Here is a 21887-nt window from a genome sequence, read left to right as displayed (position 1 = left end):
GAGGCTAAGAGACAGTACTCCAGCAGGATAGCCCATCAATTCAGCGACAGCAGAGACACTCGGAGCCTGTGGCAGGGGATACAGACCATTACGGACTACAAGCCCCCACAGCGGACCTGTGACAGCAACATCTCTCTGCTGAACGAGCTGAACACCTTCTTCGCTCGCTTTGAGGCACAAAAAACAGCTCCACTGCACAGAAGACTCCACCTCCTCCCAGTGACCAGGTGATGATGCTGACCCCAGACAGCGTGAGGAGATCCTTCAGCAGGATCAATGCACGCAAAGCTCCGGGTCCTGACAACAATTCCTGGGCGTGTACTGAGAGACTGTGCAGCAGAACTCACTGATGTCTTCACAGACATTTTCAACATCTCACTTAGTCAAGCTGTTGTTCCCACATGCTTCAAAGCTACCACCATCATTCCAGTCCCGAAGAAGCCATCTCCATCATGCTTCAATGACTACCGTCCTGTTGCACTTACTCCCATCCTCATGAAGTGCTTCGAACGGCTAGTCATGCACCACATCAAGTCTGCCCTCCCCCCCCTCCCTGGACCCATTCCAGTTTGCATATCGGTCCAACCGTCGACCGATGATGCCATCTCAACTACCCTCCACTCAGCACTCACACATCTAGAGGAAAAAGACTCATACGTCAGAATGCTGTTCATAGACTTCAGTTCAGCATTCAACACAATCATCCCTCAACAGCTCATTCACAAACTGGTCGAGCTGGGGCTCAACACTTCGCTGTGCAACTGGCTGTTGGACTTTCTGACTGGAAGACCTCAGGCAGTACGTGTCGGCAGCAACACATCCAGCAACATCACACTGAACACTGGGGCCCCCCAAGGATGTGTGCTGAGCCCCCTCCTCTTCACTCTGCTGACCCACGACTCCACACCGTCACACAACTCCAACCTCTTTATTAAGTTTGCGGATGACACGACTGTGGTGGGTCTCATTAGCAACAGAGATGAGACAAACTACAGGAGCGAGGTGAGCCGCCTGGCCGGGTGGTGCAGTGACAACAATCTCTCTCTGAACGTGGAGAAGACGAAGGAGATTGTTGTGGACTTCAGGAGAGCGCACACTCAGCATGTTCCTCTGACCATCAACGGTGCGACTGTGGAGAGAGTGAGCAGCACCAAGTTCCTGGGTGTGCACATCACAGAGGACCTCTCCTGGACCGACAACACCGCAGCACTGGCCAAGAAATCACAACAGCGTCTCTACTTCCTCCGCAAACTGAGGAGAGCCAGAGCCCCACCCCCCATCATGTACACCTTCTACAGAGGCACCATCGAGAGCATTCTGACCAGCTGCATCACTGTGTGGTATGGCGCCTGCAACGCGTCCTGCCGGAAGACTCTGCAACGCATAGTGAGAGCAGCTGAGAAGATCATTGGTGTCTCTCTCCCCTCCCTCCAGGACATTTATGGAACCCGTCTCACTCGAAAAGCCCTCTGCATTGCAGGTGATCCCACTCACCCGTCACACAGCTTCTTCAGTCTGCTCCCATCAGGGAGGAGACTGCGGAGTCTCCAGGCCAGGACCAGCAGACTGAAGGACAGCTTCATCCATCAGGCTGTCAGGAAGCTGAACTCGCTCCCGAACTTACCCCCCCGTCCCTCTTCTGCCTCAGGCACCACTGAACTATGAACCCCCCCACCCCCCCCCCCCCCCCAGATCCCACATCCCCAGGTCCTTCCACCCCCCCTCCCTCTAACATACGAATGTCATGCACCAGTCACTTTGTGCAGCAGTGGTCTGCTCACTACCTCATTCACCATGGATCTGACATCATTCTACCTCCTCATCAGTCAGTTTAATAAAATAACTGCTCTGAGCCCTTTGTCACTTTGTCACTTTTAATCAGACTGAATAAGATATTTTTTTATGCACTAAAAATCTTTTTATCTGCACTGTTTGTTCACTGGTTTGCACTCTATCTGCCATGTGCCTTGCGCTGCTTTTATTTAACCTTATTTTTATTTAATTTTTTCTATTATGTCTTTTTTACATTCCCTTATTGTATAGTTTTATCTTATATTTTATATTTGATCTAGATTTTTAGGCTCTACTGTTAGTGTTATCTGTATGCACCGGGGGCCTGAGAGTAACGCAATTTCGATTCTCTGTATGTATGTACTGTACATGTGGAAGAATTGACAATAAAGCAGACTTGACTTGACTTGACTTGACTTGACTTGCCTTACCTTGCCTTGCCTTGCTAGGATGTACAAAATATTCAAAGACTGACGTGTCCGAATGTAAAAGTTGAACCCAAATTGATCTATATGTCAATCGTTACTCTGATTATTGAAGATGTGTTTCTATAAATGACTGTTTGAATGCATAATAACGTTCAAATATTAATAAAACGTTGTACACATTGTGATTTTATAAGTATAAACATTAACCTGGCTGTTATGGTCACGTTAAGATGATACTGTGGTTTTTAGAAATCTGAATGAGAAAGCTGGCATATTTGTGTATTTATCTGAATTTTCTGGACACTCAAAGAATACCCACCGTAAATGAATGTCAATTTATGTTTGCCTATAATGAAACCACAATGAATCTTGGTAATATCAAATAGTGAGTGATATTTTATTTTGCTAACTTTTACTTATTTTACAAACGTTTGCTATTATTTTACATAAGTCTTAACATTTTGCAGACGAATGAGAATTAATGGGTTGATTGGATCACTGTTCAAAATAACTGATTCAGCATAAAAATGTTATTTCCACCCCTACATAGACTGTCACACTTATTCATGTCATAAAAATTCGTTCGCCGGAGCAGACCTTTGCAATACGATGAAAGCTTTCGTTTCCAGTCTCCCACATCCGCATGCTTATAAATGGAAAAAAGTGTGGTTTGGTTGCTCCTTTAGTTTGTTCTTACTACATTTATACAGGAATATTCCAATGGCTTTCGAGTATGTAAACGGCTTATTAGAATGACAATTTAATCAGTAATGTTCACGTAAATGTAGTGGTGCTTACAGTCTTGTTTAGATGAGGATAATAGCACATATGAAAACCTCTGTTTTAAGTGCAGGCTCAAGAGGCGCTTATAGTTATAGGCCGTTCAGTTCATGAGTCATTAGAGGCTGTTTTTTGCAACCTCAAGTTTATCTGGCCCCTTTTCTCTCATCCATCCATAGATCCACTATTCTCTGTTCCCCATCCCCCACAGGTGTACAGCAGAGATTTAGTCTGGGGTGCGAGATTAAAGAGATGATAGGCCAGCTATGTGTGTGTGTGTGGGACTGGTCTTTTTTTGTTCACCGCTGATATGCGCGCTGCCCTTTTGCTGCATACTTTGAAATTTGTTTCTTTTTTTACGACCGCTGGCTCAGAAGAAGCTTTTTGTCTAGATAATTAGGTTAACGGGAACAGAGAGGGACCCTCAATCTCTCACCCAGTGAACACAAAAGAAGATATTTTAAAGAATGCTGGTAACCAAACGGTTGGCGGTAGACATTGACTTCCATGTTTTTTTATTTGTTTTTTATAGACTATGGAAGTCAGTGGTTACCATCAGCTATTTGGTTACCAATATTTTTCAAGGCATAAGGATACGGTCACAACCTGATAGGACAGCTTTTATGATGTATGTTTTATGAACTTGCTGAACATCCAAAACAATGCTGTGTGCTGGGCTAAATGCGCTCATTGAATGTGTGTAAATATGGTGGTATTTTTACTAGCTCATAACTCACAAAGAGCTTATAAAATATGTAAATGCTTCAAAACGGTGGTAGGAATTCCTCCATTGCACACAGAGATCTGCTGCAGGTAGACAACCTTTTTGCTGCTTTATTAAAGCTAAGTATTATGTAGCGTATTATTTGCAGTATATTGATTAGCCATGAATCTTTAGTCTGGCTATGTATTGTCTGTGTGTGTGTGTGGCTCTTTGCAGGGAGCAGTGAAGTTCAACAATACAGGCCCTCTTCCGGAAGCTGTTGAATTTAGTCTCATGAGTGATTCTCTCTTTATCGCCTGTTCCAGGCTCAGATTCTGCTCAGATGAAACCGGTAAAATCCATTGAAGATGTACTATCCGCTCTCACTGTTACAGCTGAGCTGTTCTGCCTACCTCAGCTGCAGAGAAAGCACTTCTGCTTCCGTGTTTATGGCCTTTCCTAAATGCTTCAAGATGGAACTGAACAAATGAGCCCATATCAGGTTTTGGACTGAGTTTACTTTCTGTTTAAAGTGAACATTTACATTTAATCATTTAGCAGACGCTTTTATCCAACTGGTTGCGATACTGAAACTTTAACTAGCCTTGCAATGTGAAACTGCTTCAGCTTGTATTGAAAGATCGGTGAGGATGATTCGCTATCAGTGATGAAGAAAGCTCAGGTTTGCGTTTCATTTTAAGCTAGATTCCTCTGAATGTGTCTGGACTGCATTAAATATGGGTGGGGTGCAGAATGTCTGTGTTTTGTTGAGTGGTGAATGGAACAGTTGACGGTGTCAGTGGAACCATAACCATCTCTGAATATCATTTGAATGCTGTACAACAGTAAAGAGATTGACTCCCACATCTCTTTCGGTCTTGTCCTTGAAGGAAACCAGCAGCTTTGCAGTAGTTTGTGTATGCTCTTCTTTCTACTACCGTATCAGGTATTGATGCTAACGCGGTTGAAATTGTATTTATTCTGTGACCGTTCAGGCTCAAATGACTGCTTGTGCAGTGAAAGGGACCTGTGGGTAGAAGTTCAAATGCACTGTTTACTCTCTGCTAATGTTTTGCAGTCAAAGCCAAATGTGGTCCAGGAAAGAATGTTGTGCTTTTGTGAGGTATGCGTATGTGTGTGTGGGTGTGTTTGGCTGAGTTGTTCGTGTAGAACCCCAAGCCGTTTTGAAAGGAATGCAGACAGTGTGAGTGAGATGTTCACACTGTTCATTCTTGCACTCTATTTGGCCGGGAGCTCTTGAGTCACCTGACGTATGAATCCACAGCTGGATGTGTTTGAGTATGTCTGTGTTTGCAAATGGTTTTTCACAGTGTCTGTGTGGGGTGAAGTTCAGTGAGCGAGGGGCTCTGATTTTGGGATTGATTGATGAATGATTGAAAAATTGATCACCTAACACACTCCAGATATTTATCATAATAAGTACTGATATTTTTCTTCATAGGTCTTCAGCCCTGCTCCTGGGGACCCACTTTCCTGCAGAGTTCAGCTCCAACTATAATCAAACACACCTGAACCAACTTATCAAGGTCTCCATGATCACTTGAAAAGTCACGGGCCAGGTGTGCTGATAAAGGTTGGAAAGAAACTCAGCAGGACAGAGGGTCCCCAGGAGCGGGGTTGAAGACCTGTATCATTCAAAAAAAAAAAATCATTTTATTAATATTTGACATTATTGAAGAATAACATATAAAATGAGTGTAGGATCAGTAAGTCTAGATTAGGGATGTGCGAGACTAGTTGTAACTGCTGCTGCATGTCAAAATTAGAAATAAAAGTCATTTGCATTAATAAAAAAAAAGTAAAAAAAAAAAAAAACTATTTTCAAAAGAGTGTATCTGGAGCAGAAAACAAAATAATTTTACCTCAGAGCTTGCAGGTATGCACCAAAATTAATTATTTATTGAAACGCTGAAATTGAAATTTAGGTTTTCCTTTAGCCGAAAACTGATTCAATTTGGGTAATTAGGTAATTGAACTTTGTGCTACTCAGGGTATTGAGTTCTCAGGTGATAAATTAAACCAGTCGTAGTTCTAAAATAAATTACCTTAAACCAGTGCGTAAAAGTTCTTCAGCAGTGACCTGCCTCAAATTTGACATATTTCTACTCTAGCATAATTTTTGGTGTGTCCACAGTGCTTTCATGTTTACAAAAGAAATGCTGACTCAGACAAAACGTTTCATTGGAGAAGTGATTGTGGCCTTCCAAAACTTTTTTGGCGGAGGAAAAAAAAATATTTGGGGATCACTGCTTCAGAAAATCTTAATTCATAACTTTATGCTCAGACGTCCTTTTTCTTGTATTCTGTCTTGTTAACACAAGTCTTGTTAATTATTGAGGATAGCAGAAATGTAATTAATCAATGAGTATGGAAAAATTCCTCACCCAGACTCGTCTCACCTAGTGGCAGCATTCCTGTTGTATGACATCACCTCTGTTTGCCCCACCCTTTCTCGGGAATGCCTTGATTCAGTGGGCCGGATTTGGATCTGGATCAGTGAGGCAGGTTGGTCATGAATAAGAGTAAAGCTCAGTTCGTCTGAGACGTGCAAATCTTCTGAAAGCACTTGTTTGTTTGTGTTTCTACTGTGTTCTGCATAACATTTCCCTTTCCTGGACTTTCATTTGGCTGTGTTTGAGAGCATTGTCCCAAGGAAAAGCTTCATTAGAATCAGAAAAAGGGTGACAGGAAAAAGTAGGTCAGATGCTCAAAGAAACACACACACACACACACACACACACATATGGTCATTAGCAGGACCGTGACAAGGGCCGGTTCTACTGTGTGACAGTGTCACTAGCACTGCAGTATTTGACACTGCGCTCTACCAGTGAGAGAGAGTGTGTGAGTCACCAGTGTCCTGTTTAATCAGGGGAACTGGATGTTTTCAGTATTGAATCAAGCTCCCTGTGAAGGGCTTAGTCCTCCATCTTGAGAAATACCCCACTGCTTCAGATTAGACCTCAGACAGTACAAACACACCCTGTAGCCAGTGCTATTCAGAAAAAAAATATTACAGCAAACAAAACAATACAAAAAATAATTCAAATTAAAAATTTGTATAAAAATGAATACTTTGTATAATAGTGTTTTAGTGCAAACTCTAACAGTTCTGTCGATGAAACATGAAAGTGCTTCACATTCAAATGTCAGATGTATGAAGTGGAAAATGAAGCATATTTTTGCATCAGCATTTTTCAGAGTCTGCAGGCGGGGCAATGTGATCGGGTGGTTAGAGTGATGCAACGTGAGTGTGAAATATCAAAATTTCCTCACACCTTCAGTTTCTGCACTGCTCTCTGCCAGCCCTCCAGAAGAACAGACATTAAAACCATATCTGTTTATAATGTTCCAGTAGTTGAAATGGAATCATTGTCATGCACACATCATCAGAGTCACAGAAGGAATGTAATCAGAGGGAGGGGAAGTGCTTTTGATGTAGGGGTGGGTGATATGGCAAAAATATCATATCTCCTTTGTCATGTAGACATGTGCCGGTATTCGCTAATGCGATATATCATGGTAATGAATAAGCAGGATATTGTTATCATGGGCACTTCTTAAAGGGATAGTTCAGCCAAAAATGAAAATTATGTCATTAATGACTCACCCTCATGTCGTTCCAAACCCGTAAGACCTCCGTTCATCTTCGGAACACAGTATAAGATATTTTAGATTTAGTCCGAGAGCTTTCTGTCCCTCCATTGAGAATGTATGTACGGTATACTGTCCACGTCCAGAAAGGTAATAAAAACATCTTCAAAGTAGTCCATGTGAGGGTCCGTTAGAATTTTTTGAAGCATCGAAAATACATTTTGGTCCAAAAATATCAAAAACTACGACTTTATTCAGCATTGACTTCTCTCCCGGGTCTGTTATCAGCGCGTTCACAACACTGCAGTTTACTGATATCCGGTTCGCGAACGAATCACTCGATGTAACCGGATCTTCTTGAACCAGTTCACCAAATCGAACTGAATCGTTTGAAACGGTTCGCGTCAACAATAAGCATTAATCCACAAATGACTTAAGATGTTAACTTTTTTAACATGGCTGACACTCCCTCTGAGTTCAAATAAACCAATATCCCGGAGTAATTCATTTACTCAAACAGTACACTGACTGAACCGAGCCAGATAACGAACGAAACATTGACTCGTTCTCGAGTCAAGAACCGTTTCTGTCGGACGCGTGCGATTCGAGAACCGAGGAGCTGATGATACTGCGCATGCGTGAAGCAGACTGACACACAGCGCGTCTGAACCGAACTGGTTCTTTTGGTGAATGATTCTGAACGGATTCTGTGCTAATGTTATGAGCGCGGGTAAACCGAAGGCTTGAATCAAGGGCAATCATCGCCAATGAAGTCATTACGTCGAGCGCAAAAGAACCTGGTGAACCGTTTTCGGCAACCGGTTTATTGAATCAAACTGTCCCAAAAGAACCGGTTCGCGGAGAAGAACAGAACTTCCCATCACTACCGGTGATCCGAAAACCGATGCAACCGGTTCTTGACTCGAGAAGGAGTCAATGTTTCGTTCGTTATCTGGCTCGGTCAGCAGTTCAGTCAGTGTACTGTTTGAGTAAATGAATTACTCCGGGATATTGGTTTATTTGAACTCAGAGGGAGTGTCAGCCATGTTAAAAAAGTTAACAGCTTAAGTCATTTGTGGATTAATGCTTATTGTTGACGCGAACCGTTTCAAACGATTCAGTTCGATTTGGTGAACTGGTTCAAGAAGATCCGGTTACATCGAGTGATTCGTTCGCGAACCGGATGTGCTGTGAACGCGCTCATAACAGACCCGGGAGAGAAGTCAATGCTGAATAAAGACGTAGTTTTTTGATATTTTTGGACCAAAATGTATTTTCGATGCTTCAAAAAATTCTAACGGACCCTCGTGATGTCACATGGACTACTTTGAAGATGTTTTTATTACCTTTCTAGACGTGGACAGTATACCGTACACACATTCTCAATGGAGGGACAGAAAGCTCTCGGACTAAATCTAAAATATCTTATACTGTGCTCCGAAGATGAACGGAGGTCTCACGGGTTTGGAACGACATGAGGGTGAGTCATTAATGACATAATTTTGATTTTTGGGTGAACTATCCCTTTAATACTGTGAATAATTATATATTACAAATTATTCAGAATTTGGAATGCATTTCAAGAATAATTTTCCCATCAACTTGTCAAAATGCACAACACCGTTGTATGCTGCTTAAAAGACTGCATGCGCTCTGATGTAAACAAGCATGCATGAGAAGCACATGGGGGAACACCTGAGAGAACCACTGAATGAAAGCACATTCACTCTCTGACAGCAGATGGCGCTAAACTGCAGAAAATTCAGCCCTTACCCTGGAAACCCCAGAAATAAAGCAGCTGCACTACTTTCTAAAACGTATTTAAATAGAGTTAAATAGCCATTCAGGTTTATGTATTGGCTATGGTGTTCATCACAGTGCCAAATACTTAAATATTTAGACTTAATAGGCTATTCATTTTCAAACTTTTTTTTTACATTTTAATCAGGACTACAACATTCCCTAGATATTGTTTGAAAGTGTTTTGATTCTTTATTGTTCGTTCACACTTTACATTAGAAGTTCATTAGTTAACATAAACTGCCAATTAAAAGTTCTTCTGAAAATTCATTAATCTTAGGTATTCCAATATTTAATAACACGTTGTTAAAATCAAAAGTTGCAGTGTGTTATTTAATGAGCTAACATGAACTAAGACTTGTATTATTTTTTTAACAAAGATTAATAACTTCTGTAGCAAATGTAGCTATTGCTCATTGTGAATATTAATGCATTAACTAAGATTAACTAATGAGATCTTATTGTAAAGTGATATCGAATTTCCTTTATTAGGGCTGCACGATTAATCGCATGCATTTGTCATGCGTGTCTCATCAGTAAAGCCGGTTCCGTGATTAGCGGTAAATGTCTGTCACCTGTTTTCAAACGGGAGCGGCAGTTAATAGACAGAGCCATAGTTCACTGACAAGCTACGCAATATTCTGTTCATAATTGAGATTAATCGCATTCGATTATGAACACGATATTGCGTAGCCTTGTCAGTGAACTATGGCTCTGTGTATTAACTGCCGCTCCCGTTTGAAAAACAGGTGACAGACATTTACCGCTAATCACGGAACCGGCTTTACTGATGAGACACGCATGACAAATGCATGCGATTAATCGTGCAGCCCTAGTCTTTATAGTTCTTTTTGCACTTTAATCTGTGTAAAACTTGAAACTTTATATATTTTTTCTGTATTGCTTTGTTGTATTTAAATGTTCAGTTATTTTTGTTATAAGAAAAAAGTTATTAAACCTGTTATACTGTATTATTAACACTTTTTTAAAACTAAATTTCAATACCGTGATAAAAGCATTAGCAATTAATTGCAACATGAACATTTGATACCGGCATATCCCTATTGTCATGTTGGTTTTTCCGTTTTGCAATTTGTCTGAGCAGTACAGCCAAACTAATTTACCTACAGTATTTTAAAAACAAAGCCATATATAAGACATAAGACAAAGATAAAAATCTTAGTAGCATTCAAGAAATTAAACGACCAGATATAAAAATAAAACACTATATAGACTTCACTGTATGAATTATTCTACACTGATTCTTATTTTAAGCAACTGTATTAAAGTTCAGTCAAAAGCAGTGAGTGATTTTTCTCTTCTTTTTTTTTATTTTATTGTTTTATTAACATTAAAGGGATCGTTCACCCAAAAATTTAAATTCTGTCATCATGTACTCACTCTCAAGTTGTTTTAAACCTGAGTGAGTTTTTTTCTTCTGTTGATCATAAAGAATGTGGGTAACCAAACAGCTGCTGGTCCCCAGTGACTTCCATAATATTTTTTCCTACTATCAAATGGCACTTTTCCACTGCATGGTACGGCACAGCTCGCTTTTGGGGGGTTTTCCACTGTGCACAGTACCTGGTATTTTTTCAGTACCACCTCGGCTGTGGTACCGTTGTACAGCTCGTGAATGAAAAGTTGAACCAGCTAGGCTTTAAAGCACATGCAAATAATGTACTTGTGTGATTGCGAATTGCAGTGTCTTGTGAGTGTAACTCTGCCGCTGAGTTAACATTTAATGTGAATGTATGTCGCGTTGTACAGTATGTTGAGATGGAGATGCCAAAACTGCAACTGATGGAATGTGCACTGTAGCACAATAAGGGCCGGTCCAAATACCATTTTTTGAGCTTGGAAGCTTCGGTAACAATAAACAACGAATACTTTAAACTTCACAGCTATTAAGCTGAAAATATTATTCTTAACACCGTGTCTACACCAGACGCGAGTGGCGCGGCATGACAAAATACAATAGAACATATTATGCTGTCTACAATGGATGCGGCGTGCGCAGCTGACAAATTCCTGACAGTAAACTGCTGCTGCGTTCTATTTATAGCATACTGACACAAATTTCAAATGATTTTCAACGGTAGCTTTGTGGCGTCCGGTGTAGACGCGGAGTAATAAAGGCAGGAATCTCTGTTTGTCTGTTTGCATTTTTATTATGTCGAGAACCGTTCATCCAATCGACTTCATGTGTGGCGGGTGTGTTGCTGCGGACCCAAGAGAGTGCAGTGTCGCATTTTGGTGCAATATGGACTTATAAACTTTTAATAAACTACAGAACAGCGCGAGCCAAAAGTGGCACGCCTCATGCGGGCAAGGCTTGTATGCTCTGAGAACGGACACTGACAAAATATATCCACCTTCAATACCACGACTGAGGTGCCCTTGAGCAAGGCACCGAACCCCCAACTGCTCCCCGGGCGCCGCAGCAAAAATGGCTGCCCACTGCTCCGGGTGTGTGTTCACGGTGTGTGTGTGCACTTTGGATGGGTTAAAAGCAGAGCACTAATTCCGTGTATGGGTCACTATACTTGGCTGTATGTCACGTCACGTCACTTTCACTTTCACTTTTTCACTGCACTAGTGATACAAAACACACCGGTCTGTTAAGAGCAATATTTTTAATATAGACAAATTATTATTAGGCTGGGCTCCTATCGGGTTTTTTTTTTTGTTTTGTTTTTTTATGACTGCCGTTCTGCTGGACAAAGTAAGTAATTACACCATTTCAAGCATTTGATCTGCGTTATATGTTCCGTAAAAAAATAAATAAATAATAATATCGGTGGCATTTCTGAGGCATATTCGCTGATCCCCAGATATCGGCGACAGGCTCATATCGGCCGATAATATCGGTAATTTATCGGTCGGGCTCTAGTTTTAATTGTAAAAACCTTTCAGTTTGTGCTGTGATTGGAGCCTGTGGAGACAGAGCAGTGAATTCCATTATGCAGGAACGGAAAGGAAGAAAAGGGTGGAGGAAGAGTGGGGAAGAGACTGAGAAAGAGAGAGAGAGAACAGTCTGGCACTGATTAAAATACTTTGGCCAAGGTGCCCCCTGGGTGTCTCTGCTGGAGAGAGAGAGAGAGCAAGAGAGTGTGTGTGTGTGTGTGTGTGCGTGTGTGTGAGAAAGTGAATTTGTGTGTGTGTGTGTGTGTGTGTGGGTGTGTGTGTGTGTGTGTGTGTGTGTGTGTGTGTGTGTGTGTGTGTGTGTGCGTGTGTGTGAGAAAGTGAATTCTCGCAATGCATTTACACAGCTGGGAGATAACTAGTCCCAGACTTTTGGCGCTTTTCCACTGCACGGTACGGCTCGGTATGGTTCATTTTTGGGAGGTGTTTCTCTGGGTACAGTACCTGGTACTGTTTTTAGTAACATCTCGGTTGAGGTTCCAAGTGAACTGTACCATTACCAAAATGTAACGTGTAAACTCTGCTGATCCTGGATTGGCTGGAGAGAATCGTCACTACCTGTGTCACTGAACTTGCAACACAAACACAACAGAACCACTAGATTTAAATCAGCACAGCCAGCGAAGGATCAAGCACAACTATTTTGAACGAGCGCACCTTTTTTAACAACCAAAAAGTGGTTGTTTCACTGTCTGTTGAGGAAGTATGATGTTCCTCTCGTTGATAGCAGAGGAGTGGATCCAGCAAGAGCTTGATGGGGCGACGCGGAATGAAAAAGTTTTTCAGGAGTCGGGGCAGTAGAGGTGGCGCAACTATAACGACATTTGAATAATCCCGCCCACTCTAAAGCGGTACTGAACTGCAATGGAAATGCAAACTGAGCAGAGCAGTGCCGTGCTGTACTGAGCCGTGCCGAGTCGAGTCGTACCACGCAGTGAAAAAGCTCCATTTGTCAGTGTTTTATGTCCAAGTGTGTTACTGAGATTACTTTCAGGCTTACTGTAACTGAGAACTACAACAAACTCTCGTGAATGGCAGCGGAGACTGACCCAGAAGAGAAGAAATCACTGAATAAAGTTATTATTTTTGTCTTCTTTGTGCACAAAAAGTATTCTCGTAGCTTCATAAAATTACGGTTGAACCAGTGATGTGACATGGACTATTTTAACAATGTCCTTGCTACCTTTCTGGGCCATAAAACTTTTCAGTTGCATTGCTGTCTATGGAGGGTCAGGAATCTCTCGAATTTCATAAAAAAAAATCTTAATTTGTGTTCCAAAGATGACCGAAGGTCTTATGTGTTTGGAAAGACATGAAGGTGAGTAATTAATGACAGAATTTTCATTTTTGGGTGATCTCTTTAAGCAGACTAAATATATTTATGTATTTATGTATGTATGTATGTATGTAATATATACTGTATATATGGATGAATTCAGTCCACAGTTGACAAAATCAAGTCCTGTCCTACATTTTTTTCTCTCATAAAAGAAGCCACTTCACTCACAATAGAGAAGAAAAATGGGATCACAATTTCTGTTTAATGTCAACTCAAGATAAGTTATCATTAGTTGAACAACTATTCAAACATCCTTACTATTTCTTATTCAAGTCTGTTTTGTGTGTGTGTTTAAGTGAGAAGGTGGGAGTTTATTTGCAGGGAGTTCTATGTGTTGTCCTTCCTCTCGGAAACTCAGGAAGTTTTCTGTAGATCAGAAGCAATTCACTTAAATGTCTCTTCCTCTTTGCCCCTGACGAGAGTGTTTTTGTGTTTCAGGATGATGAACAAGTTATTTATAATGTTTCTCAGAGGTTGAGTGAGTAAATGATTGTAAGAGCAGTGAATTCCACGGAAAGTCATACTTCCTCAACAGACAACGAAACAACCACTTTTTGGTTGTTAAAAAAGGTGCGCTCGTTCAAAATAGTTGTGCTTGATCCTTCGCTGGCTGTGCTCACTTAAATCTATTATTTAAATCTAGTTTTTCTCAAGTTCATTTACACAAATATCATTAACACACTCACACAGGTACACAGGTCAGAAGCGATTCACTTAAATGTCTCTTCCTCTTTGCCCCTGACGAGAGTGATTTTGTGTTTCAGGATGATGAACAAGTTATTTATGTTGTTTCTCAGAGGTTGAGTGAGTAAATGAGTGTAAGAATGAAAGCTCAAGGTTTCTTTGTGATGTTTTGCAGGAGTTTTGGGCTGGACAGCAGCTGACGGACTGAACCATGGCTCAGTTTCCCTCGCCCTTCGGAGGTGAGTTGATGCTTTCACTGACTGACTTTACACGTGTGTGTGTGTGTGTGTGTGTGTGTGATGGAGGCTGGGTAGATGTGTAAGGAGTGCAGTCTGTGTTTGAGAGAGAGGGAGGCATAGAGAATGAATTCAAGTGAGTCAGTGAATGTCTAAAAGAATCAATGAATAGAAGAGAAATGCTCTCACAGAACTGCTGTCACTTTTGTTCAGCCATTTTCAAGCTTATGTGTGTTTCATTTTCTGTTTTCCTTTACAATTTAATGTGGCATATTTATATACAGTGGGATCTAAAAGTCATTAAAATGCTTTGCATTTTCGAATATAATATTTGTATTGTGATATTATCTAGAACTATAACAATAATCAATAACAATTGATAATCCATCATAAGAATCTAATGCAGTATAAACGTAATATAATTAGTGCTGTCAAAAATAGTGCGTTAACGCATGCAATTAACTTTTTCAGTTTAATGCGTTTAAAATATTTAATGCAATTAACGCAGGGCGGAGCTAGGGTCGGTAACCCCACTCACAACTGCTGCTTCTGTCTAACATCTTCACTACAAGAACAAAAATTATACATACCAAAAACACACTCAACACCACATCAAACACAAAACCTATCAAAACCACACTCCAAAATCACACAAGCGACAAGCACCAGAAAAACGAGCGCGGGAAAGGTACAGGTGACGAGGGAGCTTCAGTAGAACAACAGTGAACTGTGGTCAGATGAGATCTGAAGTGGGTCAGAAAAGGTAAAGAGTTGTGAGAAAATACGATGCGTGTCAGATCTGCGTCATGTTCAGCAGCGGCAGCTCTTAAAGCAACCAAAATAACCTAATAACCAGCTGCTGTGATGTCTGTTAATCAAAAAACAAAAGAAAAGAGATAAAATCATAACTTTTATAGCTTTAAGGATTCATCTTTATTTAATTTAGAATTTCGTTTTTGATAATTTTATTCAATTTCTGTATATTTCCTACTTGCTGAAGGGCACAGGTAGCTAAATATGACATTGTGAAGATTGTTTTCTTCACTTAAGTTCACTTAAATTATACGTTTTTATTTTTTAAAGTCTACTAAATAATAAAATTGATAGCTCTCAATTTTACAATAATGTTGAATGGCTAGTCGATGGTTAAATATGAAAAAAAAAAAATCCTCATCAGTAGTACTGGTATGAGTGATACTATTCTTCAGTCATAAAAAAAGATGCCATTAAATAAATATTAAAAATATACTGTCTTTATGTTAAGTTATTATATAAAAGTATATTTAAAAACTTTAATTAGGGTTGTGTGATATCACGATTTTTGATCGTGGATGATTAAAATGTCTCTACGATCTGCTTTTGAAGATATATCGTAGTATATATGCTACAGCTTACAACCTATCAATTGCAGTTTTGGCCTCTCCATCTCAACATACTGTACAACGCGACATATATTCACATCAAATGTTAACTCAATGGTAGAGTTACACTCACAGGACACTGCACTTATTCGCAATCACAAAAGTACATTATTTGCATGTGCTTTTAAGCCTAGCCTGTTAAACATTTTTATTTCAGTGTGGTTCTGAAATGCATATTTCTGAAGCGCATGCACACTAAAAAGCCTATCAAACAGTGCCTGATTACTGGACTAAGTTCTTTTTCGCAATTGACTGTGCTTATACTGTCAAAAACACACAAGGTTTACATATAAACACATTTTGATAAGTTTAAAGTGAAAGTAAACACTTGAGAAAAAAAACGAATGCTTGCCTGTATATTAGATGTGTGCAGCTCTTAAAGTGACAGCAGACCAATTGTACTAAACATGCTGCTGCTTGTCATTAAAGGGATAGTTCACCCAAAAATTACAATTCTGACCCCATTGACTTTGATAATAGGGAAAATTAAAAACTATTGAAGTCACCGGGGACCAGCAACTGTTTGGTTACCCACGTTTTTCAAAATACCTTTTATGATCAACAGAAGAAAGAAACTCAGGTTTAAATCGACTTGAGAGTTAGTACATGATTACAGAATTTTCACTTTTGGGCGAACTATTCCTTTGATGTTAATAAAACAATAAAACAAAGAGAAAAGTCACTCACTGCTCTTGACTGAAGAACTTTTGATACAGTTGCTTTAAAAAGAATAAGTATATAATTTATACAGCAAAGTCTATATAGTGTTTTATTTTTATATCTGTTCATTTAATTTCTTGAATGCTACTGCTAAATACACCGACTGTACCTGAAAAATAAAGCACTGTTTGTTTTATTTGCATATTATGTGTATTTGTTATGTGTATCTTTGTCATTATTTTTTTAAAACAAAGATAAAATAATGACAAAGATTTTGTCTGCCATTCTTTTTTGTTTTATATTTTGTCATCTTGTATGGCTTTGTTTGATAAAGAATCATGATAAAATTGTGAATCATGATTTTCCTGAAAAAAAAAAATAAAAAAAATTGTGATATGATATTTTTGCCATATTGTTCCTCATACAAATTAACATTCAGTCTGTGATTTCTTTAATGGAATTTAATAGCTTTTAATTCAGTAATTTTAACATCTTTTAAAATTGTAAGCAATCAGTTGTTTTTTGTATTAGAATATAATTAGTGCTGTCAAATCAATTAATAACGATTAATCGCATCCAAAATAAAAGTTTGTGTTTACATAATATACATGATCATATACATACACTACACACACATATTATGTAAACATAATATTTTACATAATATTATTTATTTTGGATGCTGTCAATCACAATTAATCGATTTGACAGCACTAAATATAATTTTTGGATTTTGATTTTTTTGCACTTACTTTCTTTTTAATATATTGTACAGTGCATATGGATATGCTATATATTCTGTGTACATAGATAAATTCACTGTTTTCATATCCTTCAAATTGCACATTTTGCAGGAAGGTGAATAACATTTTTTAAAATAATGAATTAAAATTAAGCAGTTTTAAAATGATTATTGTTGAACAATTATTAAAGTTTGGCATTTTTTTATCTGTCTGTAATAATTAGATGGTTATTTTATCATCACGTCAGTAAGAGTTGATTTATCTGTAGCTGTGTTCTGTCCATTTAATAAAAATGTTAGCAGGTTAAAAACATTAAAGTATAATGCTGCTGTTCGTCTGATATCTTCTCTCTCTCTCTCTCTTTCTCTCTATAGGGGGGTCGGATACATGGGTAATATCTGTGGACGAGAGAACCAAACATGACCAGCAGTTCCACAGTTTGACCCCCACACCTGCTGGCTTCATCACAGGTAATCACCACTGGTTTCTTGCTATGAGAAAAGTACAGAATGCTCAGAGCTGATGTTTGCTAAAACCCTTTGGAGTTTAATGTCGTCTGAAAAGCAAGAATAAATCCCTTGAGTTCTGTGCAACTGAAAATGACCACCAGCAGTGCAGTCAGTCATACATATCTGGTAGTCAGATATTTTTAGGCCTATTATTTCTCTGTAGGAATCAAAGACACAGAGAGATGGACTAAATGAAGTGAAAACTGAAAAAGAAAAGCAGACACCTCTTTCCCACCATGCTGTTTTTCAAACAAATACCCCATCTAATAAAAATACCATGGATATTCTTCATGACAGTTTATTAAAACCATGTCACTTCCTGTTTTCTGCTTGTGAATGGGTGGATATTTACTTGCGTGGTCATCAGTCCGACTCACATCTGTCTTACTCATACTGTGTACAATAAGAAACACAGTCTTATTGAAACAGACAAACTCTGGCTTTGCCACTGACCCACAGTAAAACCGTCCCACCTTTACATTAGTCAGAAGAGCTAACATCTAATGCTTGTGTAAACGTTTGCTCAATGCAGATGTTTCTAGAATTGAGATTCTGATTCCCTGTAAACGTGCAGTGAACGTTTCAGTTGTGAGTTGAGCATTTTATGTTAATAGAATCACTGAGAAAAATACAGAAGGAAACTGATCAGGGTGTGGCATGTTGATTCGCATGTGACATAGAAAGAGTCATTTCTCTGTCATCTTTGCTGATGCTGTTTAATTCTAATCTTTAGTTGAAGCTTTGACATGTTGGTTCCTGTTATAGAAAGGCATCTTTCTCCCTGGACTCTCTTTGCAGACATTTTGCCAGTCTAGAGATGATTCTAGAACTAGCTAAACTTTTCATACATTACATTGAAAGAAATGTTCAAAGTGCACAAAAACATTTCATGATCTCATTGTACGATCATAGATAGATGTGAAATTAACCTCCAAAGGGCTAATCAAAATCATAAGATGCAAACAGTAAAACCAGCTTGTCCCAGCTGGACTTTGGACATCTCCTGAGGAGATGGTACTTGTGGGTTTCCTGTTGACCATTGGATCTGAAAGAGCCTCTTTGTGTTGACTGAGGGACGGCTGAAGCAGTGAGTGGCTCACAGTCAGGCAGGCATGGAGAGGGAGGCTGTTTTTTGCACTGAGGGTATAAAGGCGCTCTGTGTGTGCGCATAGAGCAAGATAGCTACCTTTTATCAAAATGAAAAGTGTTTAGAGGAAGGGGAAAAAGTCATTAAGTGTTTTTTTTGGTGGGGGGGGGTGCTTTTAACATGGCAGAGGCACAAACTCGCATCTCTCATTGCTTTGTGTGTTGTTTGGTAGGTTGTAAAAGGGGCAGTATAGCTTATCTGGTCTGCAATGGCATTATTAGTTGACACTGGTCTAAGATTGTGGTATAATCAATCATTATAATCAATGTTTAAAGAAAAATAGAAAAGAAAAGAAAACCTGTAGTTGGCTACTTTACATGCTTTTTTGTGTTTAGCAGTATAGGCTGTCATAACAGAAGGAAATCGGTTTGATAGGTTAGATAGCATATGAGCACACTGACTCAGCTTTGCTTTCTGACTCGAGCTGTAACCGGCAGATCACTCGCCCCAGAGGCCAATGTCACTCAAGTGCAGTCAATAAACCCTGTGCATGTTCGTTGACAAGATGGTTTATGTAACTCTTACACTCCCACATTCATTTTGAGTTGTGGAGACATACAATGTTCTGTTTTGTTTGTATCTATAATACCATGTGTATATTCATACATTTATGCATATTGATTTCCTCCCCTTTCTCTCTCTCTTTAGGTGACCAGGCAAGGAATTTCTTTCTGCTATCGGGTTTACCTGCCCCCATCCTCGCCCAGATATGGTACACAACACATATTCAATTATAATCCAGACCGCTACTTTCATTTAGAATCCAATATGTGCTTCTGTTCCATTCTATTCCATTACATTTACAGTAAAAAACTTGCATCTGTTGTTGCCAGAAATTCATTGTAAAAAAAAAATACTGATGACAGTGTTTCCAGTATTGCCAGAGGCCTGTATATTTTACAACTTATAACCATATATTTCCTTAAAGGGGCATTGGATGTCCATTTTCCAAAAGTTGGTATGATTCTTTAGGGTATTCATTAAAATGTCTGTAACATACTTTGTTTAAAATTCTTCAATGGTCGTGCAAAACAACACCTTGTCAAAAACAGCTCTGTTCACAGCGACCCATTTCGGTGCATGTCTCTTTAAATGCTAATGAGCTCTGCTCACCCCGCCTCTCTCTTCCTTTTGGAGGTGCAGCTGAATCACGAACAGTGGGTGCTGGTCTATCCTTGAGTTTTAACATTTTCGCAAAACCTGCCTTGCATTGTCCCTCATTCAGAAAGAAGTCTGGAGTAAAATGATGACAAATTTATACAAATTTAGGTGTTAACCAATTACTGTAGCATTTTTACATTATTTACGACTTTTTTTAACGTTCAAAATTGTTCAGGCTACTGTGTCTGTGAAAACCGATTGTGTAGCAGGTTGCAAATCCTGAATGATAAAGTTAACATGTTGTCTGTCACTGAAAAAGATACTCTGTCCATGTTTTGCAGGGCCCTGGCCGACATGAACAACGATGGAAAGATGGACATGCATGAATTTTCCATCGCAATGAAGCTGATTAAATTGAAGCTGCAGGGTCACCCCCTCCCTCCTTCACTGCCCACCTCCATGAAGCAGTCACCCCTCACCATACCCCCGCAGCCCCCTTTTGGTAAGAACACTCACATTCTGATGGCTTGAATGACATGTTACATATCAGGACATGGATGAAGTCTTTGTCCAAGACCATTGTCGAAGGCCCCCCATTGTCCAACACTAGACCACTCTTCTAACAGACCCCTTGTCAGGACTTTTTTTAGGATTGTGGTTCAGTAAAGTCCCTCAGAGATTTAAAGTCTCTTTTATGATGTTATAATTAAATTAAAGTAAATTCAGTACATCAAGCATACCTTATCTGTCTCACCATTTATTTATTTTAAATATGTTTGTTTTAATTATTATTAAATAATTAAATTAATTCATTATATCTTTGATTGGCATCTGCAGGGATGCCCAGTATGGGGACAATGCCAGGCCTGCCAGCAGTGCCGCCCATGCCCCTGCCCCCTCTGCCCCCAGGAGTGCCGGGAGTAGGCGTGTCTCCACCACTGGTATCATCAGTGACCCCAGCGGTACCATCTCTTGCTAACGGAGCACCCGCTATGATACAACCCATGAGTGGATTCTCACATCCAGGTAATGTAAACACTCGCTCACACTACCCAGACCAGCTCATACAGTTTGTTTACTTTGGCACAGTAAGTTATGGGTGTTTGTCTCTGTCTGTCAGCTTCGTTCAATCGTTCCAGTATCAAGCTACAGAAGGGCCAGTCTGTAGAGGCACCCAGGTATGCACACACATGCACACTGTATTCACAGAAATTTTATAGATGTTAAAAACCACCTATTACAGGGCTCCAGACTGCGACTAAAACGGTCGCATTTGCAACCAAAAATATAAATTTTCAAGTGAGATTTTTGCTGAGGTCCGATATAATTTTATTTAATGTCACTGAAAACAATTAAATAAATTTTTTGAAGGTAAGTGGTTGCAAACAGTTTATTTTAGCTACATTTAATAATAAAAAAATAGTGTAAGTTAGTCAACTAAATTTGTTTATTTAAATGTAGCTAAAATAAATAGATTGCAACCACTTACCTTAAAGAAATTAGTAAATTCAATTAATCATTTTTATTCAAACAATCTAATAAATTAAAAAACAAATTAAATTTCAAAAAAAAACAAATTTACAAAAGTAAAACTGCATTTTACTAATTAAGAAAAACAGACTGAAAGTGTGATTTAATAAAAATATAAATAAAAAGGAAGTAAACACTGTAACCAACAGTGCACTCAGTATTCTGGGAAATTTGTGTTCATTGGGAATCACATTTGTTTGTTTTTTCAAATAAACCCAAGGTTACACTCATTTTACATACAGCACACAGTGAAAATGGCATGAATATATCATTGGGCAAAAGCATTAAGCGCAGCATAATTTGAAATCACGAGTTTAAAGTTTGTCGATCGCGCATGTCAGCGAAGCTGAACTCTCCTCCAGCATTCAATTCACACGGACCGACCGTCACACAGAGAACACGCGATCGTGCAGGACACACATCCACACTTCATAAGATCTCACAGCTGGATTCGACTAAGTTTGCAAGGTTTTTG

At 39.3% G+C, this 21887-nt stretch overlaps 1 protein-coding gene across 2 annotated transcripts in view; it reads left to right on the top strand.

Annotated features, from left to right (window-relative positions):
* The window catches only part of LOC109082453 (intersectin-1-like), a 44471-nt gene that overhangs the window by 1775 nt on the left and 20809 nt on the right, over window positions 1–21887 (top strand). For both annotated transcript variants that reach the window (XM_042761369.1, XM_042761372.1), the window contains exons 2-7: window positions 14241–14304; window positions 17500–17595; window positions 19430–19493; window positions 20224–20384; window positions 20720–20908; window positions 21003–21060. In XM_042761369.1, coding sequence (XP_042617303.1) covers window positions 14277–14304; window positions 17500–17595; window positions 19430–19493; window positions 20224–20384; window positions 20720–20908; window positions 21003–21060 — 596 coding nt within the window. In that variant the 5' untranslated portion in view covers window positions 14241–14276. The remainder of the gene's footprint in view (window positions 1–14240; window positions 14305–17499; window positions 17596–19429; window positions 19494–20223; window positions 20385–20719; window positions 20909–21002; window positions 21061–21887) is intronic.

Source organism: Cyprinus carpio, chromosome A1 (genome assembly GCF_018340385.1).
Source record: "Cyprinus carpio isolate SPL01 chromosome A1, ASM1834038v1, whole genome shotgun sequence".
NCBI classification, from domain to species: domain Eukaryota; kingdom Metazoa; phylum Chordata; class Actinopteri; order Cypriniformes; family Cyprinidae; genus Cyprinus; species Cyprinus carpio.
The sequence above is the reverse complement of the archived record's forward strand: the minus strand, read 5'-3'. Positions and strand labels throughout refer to the sequence as shown.